General features: G+C 42.9%; 1 protein-coding gene and 1 non-coding gene across 2 annotated transcripts; both read right to left on the bottom strand.

Annotated features, from left to right (window-relative positions):
* Positions 1-4,523: 4,523 nt before the first annotated feature.
* On the bottom strand, positions 4,524-9,782 carry PIN4 (peptidylprolyl cis/trans isomerase, NIMA-interacting 4). Its single transcript, XM_037145451.2, has 4 exons — positions 9,645-9,782; positions 6,287-6,360; positions 5,808-5,927; positions 4,524-5,436 (listed from the first exon to the last, which is right to left on the bottom strand). The coding sequence occupies exons 1-4, from the start codon at positions 9,685-9,687 to the stop codon at positions 5,278-5,280; spliced, it is 396 nt and encodes a 131-aa protein (XP_037001346.1). The 5' UTR covers positions 9,688-9,782; the 3' UTR covers positions 4,524-5,277.
* On the bottom strand, positions 6,526-6,632 carry LOC119049466 (U6 spliceosomal RNA). Its single transcript, XR_005082523.2, has one exon. It is a non-coding gene; the product is annotated as a U6 spliceosomal RNA (small nuclear RNA).
* Positions 9,783-14,212: the final 4,430 nt, after the last annotated feature.

The following is a 14,212-nucleotide window of genomic DNA, read 5'->3' as shown; positions in this document are numbered from 1 at the left end:
ATTCAACCAGGGAAATTTGAAGATTTAATTTGCTTTGTTAAGTGATTCATGAATTGAGCAGGATCCCATCCAGCAAGAAGGGTACTCAGGTTGTACAAAATGGAAGATTTTTATAGGAAGAAGAGTGGGGCAGGAGAATTATTAGCAAAAGAAAGGGGAAGGTGCCCTGACCAGCGTGGCTCAATTTGTTGGGCATCACCCCACAATGTGAAGGGTCACCAGTTTGATTCCTGGGTTTCTCTCCCTTTCTAACTCCCTTGCCCTCTCTAAAAAGAAGTATATAAAATCTTAAAAAACAGGAAGGCAAGGGTTTTTATGTAGATTGCCTTTTCTTTCTCTGGGGGTGGGGAAGGGAGAGGGCCCATGTGACAGATTATGTCATTGGCATTGACCAGAAAATTCCAGAGTGGTTAAGATTACATTTCTGGTAAAGTCAAAACTTCAGTTTGGTAAGTTAATAACTCTAGGTTTAGTATCATGGGCATTAGGACAAGTGATGCCATTTTGGGCCTATGGTTTTTTCTTTATCAGTTGACACTACTATTCTCATATGTTGTATATTAATACACAGAAGATTGAAAAGGAGCTGAAATTTAAATAATAGGTTACATATTGAAAATGCAAACTTTTGCTCTTACCAAAATAAATTATTACTAATATTTTAAGGTGGGTAATGTGCTTGAATATCTATTATTAAAAAATCTTGGTGGTAACATTGATTCAGCAATTCATACTTGGCATCTAAATCCAGCTCCCCCTTTCCCTATGTAGACTTTATCAGTTCCTTCCATCAAGCATAGGAATGTTTTTTGAAATCAGCTGATGTTTAAAAAAAGGCCTCAGCCTCATACAATTTATTTGCCTGCCAGGAAACTTTAGGGGCCTGTATACATTTGACTGGAATTGAGGCATAAGTCCTAGATGTACAGTCATGCACTGCATGTTTTATTCAATGACAGACTGCATATATGACATGGCACCATAAGATTGTAATGGAACTGCCTGGCTGGTGTAGCTCAGTGGATTGCGTGCAGGCTTGCGAACCAGACAATTGCGGTTCGATTCCCAGTCAGGGCACATACTGGGGTTGCAGGCCAGTTCCCAGCAGGGGATGCATGAGAGGCAACCATACATTGATGTTTCTCTCCCTCTCTCCTTCCCTTCCCCTCTAAAGATAAATAAAATCTTTAAAAAAAATAAAAGATTGTAATGGAACTGAAAAATCCCTATTGTATAGTCACAGCTAGCCTAAAACATTACTGAGGCGTTTGTGGTAATGCTGGTGTAAACAAAACTACTATGCTGCTAGTCCTATAAAAACATATAGCACATACAATTATATGTAGTAAATAATTATTGATATTAATAATTAGGTTACTGCTTTATGTATTTCCTATTAACTATTATTTTATGTATTTATTTTTGATTTTATTAATTTTTTTAGAGAGGGAGGAGAGAGAAACATCAATGTGTGGTTACCTCTCACGCCCCCCTACTGAAGACCTGGCCTGCAACCCAGGCTGGTGCCCTGACTGGGAATCGAACCGGTGACCTTTTGGTTTGCAGGCCAGCATTCCATCCACTGACTCACACCAGCCAGGGCACTATTTGCCATTATCTTAAAGTGCACTCTTGCTACTTATAAAAAAAGCTTGCTATAAAACAGCATGTTGTTAGGCTGGGAGCAGCCTCGTACACCTCATGTTTACATGTTTTGATTGTATCATGTTCTCTTGGGCTTGACTTAATCCTGCTTTGTTTTATACATTTAGTGTAGCCTAAGTGCACAGTGTTGATAAAGTCTACAGTCCTGCACAGTAATACCCTGGGCCTTCACACTCGCTCACCACTGACTCACCCAGAGCAACTTCCAGTCCTGCAACCTCCATCATGCTAAGTGCCACATACAGGTGTACCACTGTATATCTTTTTTAAAAGATTTTATTTGTTTATTTTTAAAGAGAGGGGAAGAGAGGGAGAGACTGATGTGAGCGAGAAATATTGATTGGATGCCTCTCACGTGCACCCCGACTGAGGACTGAAGCTGATACCCAGACATGTGCCCCAGCCTTGTAACACAGCACCCAGCTGGTCAGGAACATTCTATATCTTTTATACCATAATTTTACTGTAACCATGTGTTATCTACAGTATTCAGTTCTGTGACATGTTGTCCAGGTTTGTAGCCTAGGAGCAGTACTCTGCACCATAGACCCTAGGTATGTAGTAGGCTGTACCATCTAGGTTTGTGCAAGTGTACTGTGATGTTCATGCAACAATGAAACTGCCTGACAACACATTTCTCAGGATGTTTCCCCGTCATATGGAGGCGAATGACTTTCTTACTGGAAAACAAAATGGTTCTTGTTTGTGTATTATGACAATTTTGGTGGGGGAAATGCCTGCACACAGTAAACTATTCAAACTCTAAGGAAGGCAGGAATTTTTAAACTGGCTTCATGGATAGAATTCAGATGTCTGAATGCAGACAACAAACTGCACAAGTATTAGCAGTACCCATGACTTTGTCACTGATAGAAATCACCACTAGATCCTACTTAATATAGTAACATGTATATTTTTATATTTATATATAAAGCAATTTTAAAACTTTTGATTACTATATTTCAGTATAATTGGCGTCCTTTGTAATCTTATGTATTTTATTCATTTAAAATCTTTCTGAGAAGGGATCCACAGGCTTCGGCATGAGGCAAAAAGTCTCTGACCTGTCCCTTCCCCAGTTCTGTATTGCCATTTCCAGAGACAGTCTATGTGTAAGCATTAGTATGTTTTTATATTTTTACTGAAATGGTAGTATACTGTATACAGTTTGCGCCTTAGTTTTTTTTTTTTTACACAGCTGCATACTATTCTATTGAATGGACATACCACATTTATTATCTATTGATGGACATTCAGTTTTTTTCCAGATGATGCTGTAACAAATATCCTTGTACCTTTTATACATGTGATTACATCCATAGGATAAATTCCAAGAAATGGAGTTGCTAGGTCAAAAGGTATATTCATAATGTTTTAAAGTTTTTTAAATCCTCACCCAGGGGTACATTTATTGATTTTAGAGAGGGGAAGGAAAGAGGAGAGAGGGAAACATTGATGTGAGAAACATTGATCAGTTGCCTTCTGTACATGCCTCAACTGGGAATCACACCTGCAACCTAGGTATGTGCCCTGACCTGGACTCAAACCTGTGCAACCTTTCTGTGCACAGGACAATGCTCTAACCAACTGAGCCACACTGGCCATAACTATAATTAGATGGGTACTGACAAAATGTTCTCCATAGAGGTTATAACAGTATACATTTGCACTATTAATGAACGAATACCTGTTTCCCCATACCTTCACCAACATTAAATAGGTTAAAAATGGGATCTCATGTTGGTTTCAATTTGTAATTATTTTACTACAAATGAGGTTTTTTAATGTTTTACTCTTTAAGCATTGAACTTAATGAAAAAGATGCAGTTTCAAAGCAGAACTGAATGCTTATGCCATGTGTATAAATCCTTAATTTTTTCACTTACCAACTTCTTCAGAACCTTGTCAGTCAAAAGTTAACTTCCCAAAGGTTTACTTGGTGTCAGAGGCCCATTCCTACCCCACTTCCTCACAAGCTAGCTGTAACTGTCATGCCACAAAAATTACTTTGCTTTTTTTAGCAATCCAACTTCCTTCCTTTGTGGGTGACATACATGCAAAAGGCATGCACTTAGTATCCTGGGTAGGACTTTAGCTTGGGAGCATCTCCTGCATATACAGCTTATCAGAATTTCATTGAAGATTTTCAGAATTGATGGCCCTTATTTATATATATATTTTAAAGATCTTATTTATTTATATTTAGAGACAGGGGAAGGGAGGGAGAAAGAGAGGGAGAGAAACATCAATGTGGGGTTGCCTCTCATGTGGCCCCCCACGGGGACCTGGCCCAAAACTCAGGCATGTGTCCTGACTGGGAATCAAAGCAGCGGCCCTTTGATTTGCAGCCCATGCTCAACCCACTGAGCTACACCAGCCAGGGCTTATATCTTTTTAAAAAAGATTCTGTTTATTTATTTTTAGAGAGGGACAGGGAGGGAGAAATAAGGGGAGAGAAACATCTATTGGTTGCCTGTTGCACACCCCCAACCCGGGATCTGACCCACAACACAAGCACGTACTCTGACCAGGAATCAAACTGGCAACCTTTCGATTTGCAGGCCAGCACTCAATCCACTGAGCCATACCAGCCAGGGCTGATAGCACTTATTTAGAGACATTGTTTCAAATGTGGTTTTTAATGCAGTTTCATCTTATACCTACTATTTTGAATACGTCTATCATACTGATATATCTGGATCCCAGGGGCACCCTTTAGTCTGCTCGGTGGGGAAAAATAAGAAGGTATAGCCTGCTGGGGTGCTCAGAAACCCTTCCAAAATGGGAAACTTAAGTCTGGAGGTGAAGTTGCAACTATGTAGCATAATGTGGGAATGTCAAATGAGTATCAAGAATCACATAGTTGTGTTGGTGAAGTTTCATTTTATTTATCTATTAATTCATTTAAGTCTTCGCCTGAGGATATAAATATGGAATTATAAATTTAAAAAATGTAGACACACAAAACATTAGTCCTGGGAAGGATGGTCATATATAAACTGTACATTTGAAGATGAGCAAATGTTTCTCATTTGCTCCCTTTAACCAACACTTGGTGAATGGCTGCTCAGTCTAGTACAAACACCCAGTATAAGAACTGAGTGCCTCCCCTCCCCCCAATAAACATTTATTTTAAAACACAGGAGTTAATGTTGAATGGCCATTTGTGTTCCATGTACTATGTTAAGACAGTGGAGCTAATAATTGTCCTGGCAGATCACAGTTGACTAACATATAAAAGAAGTGTTGTCTAGGAACCCATGTTATGATTTTCATATGCTAATCTGTCTTTTTGCTGCCCAATTCAATGTGTGAATAGTGGGAGCTGATACCTGACTCCCCTAGAGATGGTTTCTACATTAACTTATGGATATACTGAGAATCAGATAAATTAGTTCTGGGAGGAAAAGAATGACAGGTTAAAAGGAGTCTGCTTGATCCATCTTTGAGAACCACTGACTGAATACCTACTGTAGTGTATAGCAACCTCTACCCACCCAATTTTGCACTTACAAAACCACAATAACAGAGTTCATAAAATATAAGGATTATTTAACATCTTTTAAAGAAATAAACAGAATGTATAAAATACATTCTGTATTCCACACAATTTTATTTTCTCCCTTCAACCATAATGATATGATATCCAAATTTTGTCTTAACTGGAGGGTCTGTAAACACAGGTTTGTCCAGGCCGCTTACAGGTAAAGCAAATGCTGCTTCTTGAAATGGTCCCACCATGGACCCTCTGGTCATCCAACCCAGGTCACCCTGAAAAACCCAAAAGATACGTAATGTCAAATGGCTCTGCAGAGGGAACAGTTCTACTGTAGCTTGAATGCTAAGGTTCCTACGTTTCTTCATTTGGGCTGTAAAGAAGTAGGCTAGACAGGACAAACGGACAGAAGTCCTACTCTGCACTGAATCCACAAGCAGTCACAATGTTGCTGGGTATCTGTGAGCTGTGCGATTTTGGTCATACCTAAGTTTAGATATAAGTGACCCACATTCAACTATTTACAAGTTGGACATTTCTGTTTTTACGATCTTTAAACCAAGATATGGCTAAAATTGATGGCAAAATGTAGAAATAATCCTGAGTGTTGGAGGACAGATTATATTAAATGATAAGAATAACATACCCCCTGCCTGGCTTTATCTTCACTATATTGTGTGGCCACTTCATTGAATCTCATTCCAGACTTTAACTTTTCCAAGGCTTCCATGATTTTTCCATGTTTCTCACACAGAATATGCCGGACCTACAAGGAAAAAATATGTTTGTATAATAATACCTGGAGATCCAAATGAATCATTTATTCACAGTACAGTAGTCAGTACACAGTAGACTGAGAATCCAACCAGCGACCCTTTGGTTCACAGGCCGGTGTTCAGTCCACTGAGCTGCACCAGCCAGAGCACATTTTTAAAAGGAATTACTTTTCGTAAGTGAGATTGGTCTATAATTTCCAATTGTATGTTATCTTGATTTTTCTATCAATGTTGGCCTGTTTCCTTAGAATGAGTTAAGCAAACTGTCTTTGCCTTTTATGTGCACCAAAGTAACACATGCACATATGTTATTTACATTTAACAGGGAAAAAAGGAACTAGTAACTCACCTTTACTGCATTGCCACCACCTTTGGGACCCTGAGACTTCTTGTCAGAACTGTCACTCCCAGATGCTGCTCCCCCTTTAGAGAAGAGATGACAAGTACTCATTTAAACTGCACCTTGATTACAGAAAGGTCCAAATAACAGGAGTTGATACTTGTCACAGCACCAAGTTTCAAAAAGGAACTCTGCCAGACACTTAACTACACCAAGCTAAATTATGTACGACTCACTCCCATTTTTACAAAAATATGGAACACTTCACGAATTTGCGTGTCATCCTTGTGCAGGGGCCATGCTGATCTTCTCTGTAACGTTCCAATTTTAGTGTATGTGTTGCTGAAACAAGCACTTATTTCTCTTAAAATGGGAAATTTGTGCCCCACATAAATCCTTTACTGGAAAATACGTACATAGGTGAGTGTGCTGGTGACTGAATCAGTCCCAGAAGCCGGGTACAGTTGTCTGGATCCAGTTTGATGTCCTGCCTTCTAAGTGAAAACCCCTGATCTCTTGTAAAATTTCTAATAAGCACTGCAACTACATATTAGAGTACTCAAAATTCTAATATGTAAAATCTCTAGGAATATATTTTAAATAAAGATCAAATTCCCTACCACCCATAACTGGCTAAAGAATACATTTATGTCCAAATTCCCAGAGTCTGCTACATTGCTAATTGATAGCTTCCTAAGTTATCAGTATTCAGATTAACGACCACTGGCAGAGACCACTGGCAGAAACTTACGTTTTACTAGTATATCATTTTACTACATTGTCTACTTCTGTGCTGATGGCAATATACTTACTGTTAGAGGCTGATTTTCCTAAGAACTATTGCTGGATTAAATGTTCAGGTCAATAAACATTTTCTAAATAAGTACTAAGGTCCAGGCACTGGGAATATAAAGATGAATAAACCATGGTACCTTTCTTCACAGGGCTCATTTGCTCTCAGATATGCAAACAGATCGTTTCAGGAGAATGATCTATGACCTATGAACACGGGGCTGTGGAAGCACAAAGGGACATTTCAGCCAGTCAGGGAAGGCTTCCTGGATGTATGGGTACTGACCAGGTAAAGAAAAAGCAAGGATGAGGGGATTCTCTATGGTGGAAGAACAGGAAGGTATGTGTTGAGAACTATGGACAAAACATAATCTGAGGTGGGAGTGCTGTGAGATGAGCCCAGGGGATGTGGCTGAGGGTTAGGGCATGAAGGCCTTTAGGTCCCATTAAGGAACTTGGAATTTATCCTTGAAGTAATAGGGAGCCATTGAAAAGTTTTAATCAGGACACTCCAACATACATGTAGCTCCAAAGGCTAGCACAGTGCCTGGCACACAACACTTGTTCAATAAATTTCAACTAAACTGAAAAACAAAATACTGTACTGACCACCAAATGCTGAAGTATGTATTACTGTTGAAGGATTTTCACCACATCAAACTCCTCTTTAAAATTTAAAGACCAGGGAAGGCAGGGAGAGAGGGAGAGAAACACTGGTGTGTGAGAGAAACATTCATCTGTTGCATCTCACACAGCCCGACCACACAGTCCACAACCCAGGCTTGTCTGCTGACTGGCAATCAAAGCGGTGACCTTTCAGTTAGAAGGCTGAGGCTCAATCCACTGAGCCACACCAGCCAGGTCTACATCAAACTCTTAAGTGGATCTGTTGCATAGTCACATTGAATGATGATGCCTTATGGTTATCCTATCCTCTCCCCAACTGGATGCTGTCATCTTCTGACTGTCACCTCACTCTCTTTGACTGAAGACTTTGGCATCAGCTTCAGGCTTCCTTTCCACTCTCACTCCTGCCATCATCTTAGATGAGCTCACTATCTACACTGAGGAGTCATCCAACAACCTAACTGCATATTTCTGGACCTCCTTCCCAAATGTGTTTCTACTCCAGGCCACTTGCTCCCAGAGGCACATGATGAAACCGTGCTGCTCACAACTAGTAGTTCAGTCTCTGGCTCCAACTTCCTGTTCTTCCAGCTTTCTTATGCCTCATTCCCACAACACTGGCTCTTTGACTTTACAGAAACCACCCCGACCTTCAGTCCCTTTATCCAGCTATGTTCCCCTACGATTTCAGACTTCTCCTTCCCTTCCCAGTCTGGAATCCATGCTTGATCGTCTGAACTTCATCCCTTCCCACTAGCACCATTAATTCCCTTGGGTTGCTACCCTTCTAGTATCATTGCCCAACAAAACCTCAACCTTGGCTCAAGGCTATACCTAACTCTTTTCAATCCCATATTGTGCCAATTGCCTGGAAGTAGGTAAATCACGACTGTGCAGAAAGTGTCCTCTACAAATTCATGGCCTTCAATCTTTGGCTGTCAGCCCTCAGGGCAATCCTTTTATTAGTCCTTCATCCCTCCTCACATCACCTTCAGAGACTATTCCAAATATTTACCACTTTCAAGACTCCTACTGAGTCCCTGGCCCTCAGCCTTAAAAATTACCCTTGCCTTCCACTTTATTAAGATTAATAACTTGAGGCCACTGATGTGGCTCATAGGTTGGTCATCATCCCACAGACCCAAAGGTCGCCAGATGGATTCTGGTCAGGGCACATGCCTGGGTTGAGGGGCCAGATCCCCAGCTAGGGGTGTTCGAGAGCAACTGATGGATGTTTCTCTCCCTCCCTTCTCCTCTAAAAATAAACAAAGTCTTTAAAAAAGGAAACTGAGGCCATTAAGTACAATCTCCTACGAACTCCACCCCTTCCTCACTCTCCGGCCCCAATTTTTACAACCACACCCATCCCCATCTTTGTCCTTGTGGCCTCAAGCATCAGGACTCTTCAAAGCTCAACTGATTCATCTCTGCCCCGACCCCGTTTTCTCCTAAATCTCACTCCTCTGTAACTTCACCTCTGAAACTCTACTGGATCCTTCACGTCAGCCTCACTCCTAAGTTTTCCCCAAACAAAATTTTCCCTTAGTCCTTTGTCCTCTTCTACCTACCACGTAATTCCTATGCTTTTTAAAAGAAAAGATTTTATTTATTTTTAGAGAGAGGTGAAAGGAAGGAGAAAGAGAGGGAGAGAAACATCAATGCGCGGCCGCCTCTCACACGCCCCCCACCGGGGACCGGCCGGAAACCCAGGCATGCACCCTGACGGGAATCAACCGCCAACCCCCTGGTTTGCAGGCCAGCGCTCAATCCACTGAGCCACGCCAGGCTGCTCCATGTTTTTTAAATTAAAGCTTTCCGGCGAAGCCCACAACAATCACTTCCGGGTCACTGACCACCCGCTGCCTCCGTCCCGGACCCCGGGGATCACCACTCGGGTCCCATCCCTATTACCCGACCCCTTTCTCCCTGGTTGCTCTGGCGACTCTACCTTTCCCTCCTTTTCCAGAACCGCTTTTCCCTTTAGGCGGCATCTGCGAAACTTGACATAGAATTCCCCACAGTAAAAGTTGCCGAACAAAGCCCCTTCAAGCCCCCCGGGCTTGTCCCACACAAATGCCTGAAAGCGGCATTAAAATGGACCCTTTTTGCTGCGGCTCCGGAAGCAGGCATATCTTGGGGCAGGCCCAGACCTTTGGCACTTGGACAAACTTGGCTGAAGGTGTCTGACCAATAAGAAGCTTGGGCTGGGGCGGGGCCCAAGTTATGCGAGGCAGGAAACCCCGCCTCTGCGCTTTTTGTTCCATCTTTCACACTCCCTTATTTGCGCGAACCCCGCTCTCCTATTTCCCGGCTTCCCCAACCCTACACCCTGTACGCCTGCGTAGTGAAAGCCGAAGACCTCTGCAATCTCTTGGCGCCAACTCTAGCCAATCCCGCGTGGTCCCCAGACAAAGGGGAAAGCGGGAAGAGCCTCTGTGGCTGCCCCTCCTCCTGCCATCGCTACATACTAGCCCGCCCACCCTTGCAATTTTTCATGTCTAAGTTTTATTTTGCAGCTGTAGCTGATTGGGTTCAAAGGATAGTTTTTAAAAAAGGCTCTCACCCCTCTTCCTCTTGCAGAACTCTCATGAAGAAAAATTGGAAGCTGTAGAACATTGCTTAAAAAAATAATGTTTCAACCACAGAAAAAGATGTGTGCCATTTACAATAATGAGAGTAACACTGTCTGTATAGACATGGGAAATGACTTTAAGGAAGATTACTAACCAAGCTATAGAATATTCCCTTTTTTTAAAGTATACAGTGTACTATATAATTATGCATATAAAGGACAGGAAGGCTACTTAGCAAAATATGACCAGTGGTGCAAGCACAGGTTCTTGTGTATGTTCCTGTGTATTTTCCAAAATTGCCATAATGGTGCAGCATAGTATAGTAGTTAAAACCATGGATTCTTGAGCCAGATGCCTGGTTTCAAATCCCTTCTGTACCATCTGGCCACTAGCTCTGTGACGGTGAAGTTACTTCAGTCTCTTTGGCTCAGTTTCATCATCTGTAAAATGGACTTGATAATAGTAATACAGGGTGCAGCCAGGGGGGCCCCCCAAAAAAAGATTTAGAAAGGTGTCCAGAATTCAAAGTGTATAGAAATATTGGAGAGACATATAAGATGTCCTCACCGCCCCCACCCCCAGGGGGAAGGGATGAATGGAGCCAGGCCATTGAGAGCTGTTTTGCATAGCAACAGTTTTGCAGCTAACCTCTGGAATGATTATTTAACATATCTATAACCTTTAACTGGTTTCATAGATATGTTAAATAGCTGTGGCCAAGTTTGGAGGCAGAAGGGAGAAGGTTGTGGCGGGGACTCAGGAGAATGTAACTAAGGGCTGCTCTCCTGAGTGAGTGGACTGGGACTCAGGAGAATGTAACTAGGGTCGGCGCTCCTGAGAAGGGAGAAGGTGGTGGCAGGGACTCAAGATGGAAGTAGCAGGAGGACTCAAGATGGGAACTGAGAGGCTGCTCTCCTGAGTGAGAAGGTTGTGGCAGAAACTCAGGATGAAAACTAGGAGCTGCACTCCTGAGGGGGAAGGTTGTGGATGGGGACTCAAGATGGAACTAGCAGAGACTCAGAATGTAACTAAGGGCTGCTCTCCTGAGTGAGTGGACTGGGACTCAGAAGGATGTAACTAAAGTCTGGACTCCTGAGTGAGAAGGGCTTAGGGACTGAGGATGGAACTTGGGGAACTCAAGATGGAAACTAGGGTCTGGGCTCCGGAGTGAGAAGGCCTGTGTGGGAGCTTGGAAAAGACTGGCTCCAGGACATGAAGGGTCCCCGCTTGGCCAGAAGAGGGAGAGCCACGCGGTTTCAGCGGAGTGAGGACCCCCTCTTGGTGAGGTGAAAGAGGGAGCCACGTGGTTTTGGCAGGGTGCGGACCCCTCTTTCCCAGGTGAAAGGGAAAAACCACGCAGCTTTGCCAGAATGGAGATCCCTGCAGCCAGGTGAAGAAGAAAGCCACATGCTTTTGGTGGAGTGCGGACTCCTGCAGCTTTGGTAGAAGAGGCCCACGCAGCTTTGGGGTGCCCCCTTTGGCCGCGTGGCCTGAAAAAGCAAGAGAGACTTTGACTGGAACTGGGTACAAAGAACTCTTGCCAGTGGACCATGAGAGGGTACCACAGTACTTTGGATTAACTCGAGATCCTGCACAGTGACACAGCTGATGACACCAGCAGCCTGAAAAAGGGACGTGTGCTCTTTTCCTGATTTACGGTACCCGGAGTTGGGACAGTGGGAGAAGGGAGCGCTGTGTGGGTGTAGGTGTATACCCTAAAATACTTTGATATTTTAGTGGTGGCATTAGGCCTGAGTAGCATTAAATAAACATTTTGTTTCCTTTTCACAAATCTCTGGCATTAAGAGATGTCTTTCCAATTGGCGGCGGACAGAAGGGCCCAGTAGATTTTAGTATTCTGTTTTTGGGAGGGGCCCCTGTTGTATAGCAGTTTTGGGCATCCCTAGGTGGGCCAAATATTGTATTGCCCCTCCCTCGGACCTCCTCTTGTTCGGTAACAATAGTACCTACTTACAAGATGTTATGAGAATTAAATAAGTTCATATTTATAAAGCACATAAAACAATGACTAGTTCATAGAGTATTAGCTTAAGATAAATGAGTTTTCAATTTGTGTCCTCACACTTTCTCCCCTAACCTGCAACCCCTTCCCCCCAATTTATATATAAGGTCAGGGCTTTTCCTCTACTCCACAAGATAGCTGTGCCAGCTTCCACTGCCACCCAGAACCTATAGGTGGTTCAGCTCAGAGTTTAGATTTTGGAAACAGCCTTGATGGACTGGGATGTTTTGTGCTGACACCAGTGCGTCAGGTATTTCTGAGACCATGCCCACCTCCATCTCATACATAAGAGACAGCCCCCTCGTTTTGTGCTGCTGTGATTTCCGGACAAAGCACATCTTGGGTACACCTTATTTCAGATTGGGAGTGATCAACTGTGGGGAGCATACCTAGAGCAAAAGGGATCATTGCTCCCCCACTTCTGAGGTAGATCCCATAGAAGCCACATACTGACCTGCCAAGTCCAACTGGGAGATGTGGGGTGGGCTTTGACAATGGCAGTGTGGCCTGATGTTCATCGGCTCACCCACAGCCAGGACACCTAGGAGGCCCCTTTACTTGTGGGTGTTCATACGAAACAGCCTTTTTTGAGACCACTGGCTCTGTAGTCTTGGTATGGGAGTGAAGCAGAGTTCAGGTCCCAGTGAAGAGCCGGTGTTTAATGGCTGATGTGCTTAGCGTAGGGAACATTGTGAGAGCTCCGTGCAGTACAGTAGACAACAGCAGCAACAATAATAAGCAAGCCTGTGCAAGAGGCTGAATTTGCCCAAAATAGTGCTTAAAGGACCAAAACTCAAAGTAGAAAAAGATAGCCACAAATCTGTGGGAGGGGTTTTGGGGTTAAAATCACTTTAGGGACAGACACAAAATCATGTTCGATATCAACTATGCAGTGTATGTCATAAAAATATGAGGAGGGAAATATCATAAAATCTTGTGTTCTGGAATATGAGTTTGTGGCTAATTTTCATTTTTTCCTGTTCATATTCTGTTTATGTCAACTGGCATATTTTTTTACTACCAAGAAAAAAGGCAATAAATGTTATTTGTGAAACACAAAGAAGCTAGCTTCTATACAGGTTTAAGTCTGAACCAGTCTGTGGAGGCCAACTGTGGAGGAGTCTGTGGAACAGAGTGACAAATGAACAGAAGAACAGGAAGGGGGCAGAGAGGAGAAGACTTCAGCCTTGAAACCATGGTAACGACTGCAGGAGTGTGCACAATGAGTCAGAGCCAGGAATGGCTGCCAGTTGTATTTTCTATTAATTATCTCCTCAAACTGATTCTTCCATGCATTTCTTAAACAAGCAAAAGCAGGAAGGGAAGCTGGCAGCTCTCTTCTCAGGAGAGAAGTTCACAGACCTTCACCCAGAGTTACTGTTCTGCCCAATCTGCTCTACAACCAAAGGGCTGTAGTGTCTTTTCCGTTTGAGATCCCAACAGAGCTTATTCTGAAAAGGTTGCTTGAAGCAACAAAACAGCAATCTAGTTGATCTCATTCAGAGGTAGTCAATGTATGGGGAGCTCTAGGTCCCAGACTCTGGGGACAGGGATAGAAAAAGGCCACCCTTTGGAAATTGAAACCAGGAAAAATAAGTACATGGTGGATGAGATTAGCCACCTGCAAAAGTAGCCACCCATTATGGCAAATGGATTTGGGTATATTGCTGATTGGATAGATGCAGCTCCTGAGCCTAGTCAGTGGCTGAAGAACTTTCTGTCCTTCATGATGTTGTTAAATGCCCTCCATGATGTTGTTACATGCCCTCCATGGGATAATGGAGCTTTGAACAACTGATTTTTAAGAAAGGGATTTACCAAAGAACTTATATGTACAACCCATGGACATGAGCTAAGGGGGCGGGAGTGCTGAAGGGTATACAGGATGGAGAGGGATAAAGGGGAGAAAAAAATTGGGAC

The sequence above is a fragment of the Artibeus jamaicensis genome, unplaced genomic scaffold (assembly GCF_021234435.1).
Source record: "Artibeus jamaicensis isolate MK-2021 breed Jamaican fruit bat unplaced genomic scaffold, CSHL_Jam_final contig_2377, whole genome shotgun sequence".
Taxonomy (NCBI): domain Eukaryota; kingdom Metazoa; phylum Chordata; class Mammalia; order Chiroptera; family Phyllostomidae; genus Artibeus; species Artibeus jamaicensis.
The sequence above is the reverse complement of the archived record's forward strand: the minus strand, read 5'-3'. Positions and strand labels throughout refer to the sequence as shown.

What these genes read in the sequence shown, in the direction of transcription:
- PIN4 (XM_037145451.2), bottom strand. Translation starts at nt 9,687, where the DNA reads ATGCCGCCTAAAGGGAAAAGCGGTTCTGGAAAAGGAGGGAAAG. An exon ending in TTCTGGAAAAGGAGGGAAAG is followed by an intron (nt 6,361 to 9,644) that starts GTAGAGTCGCCA and finishes TCTTCTCTAAAG; the next exon opens with GGGGAGCAGCATCTGGGAGT. An exon ending in AAGATAAAGCCAGGCAGGGG is followed by an intron (nt 5,437 to 5,807) that starts GTATGTTATTCT and finishes TGGGTTTTTCAG; the next exon opens with GGTGACCTGGGTTGGATGAC.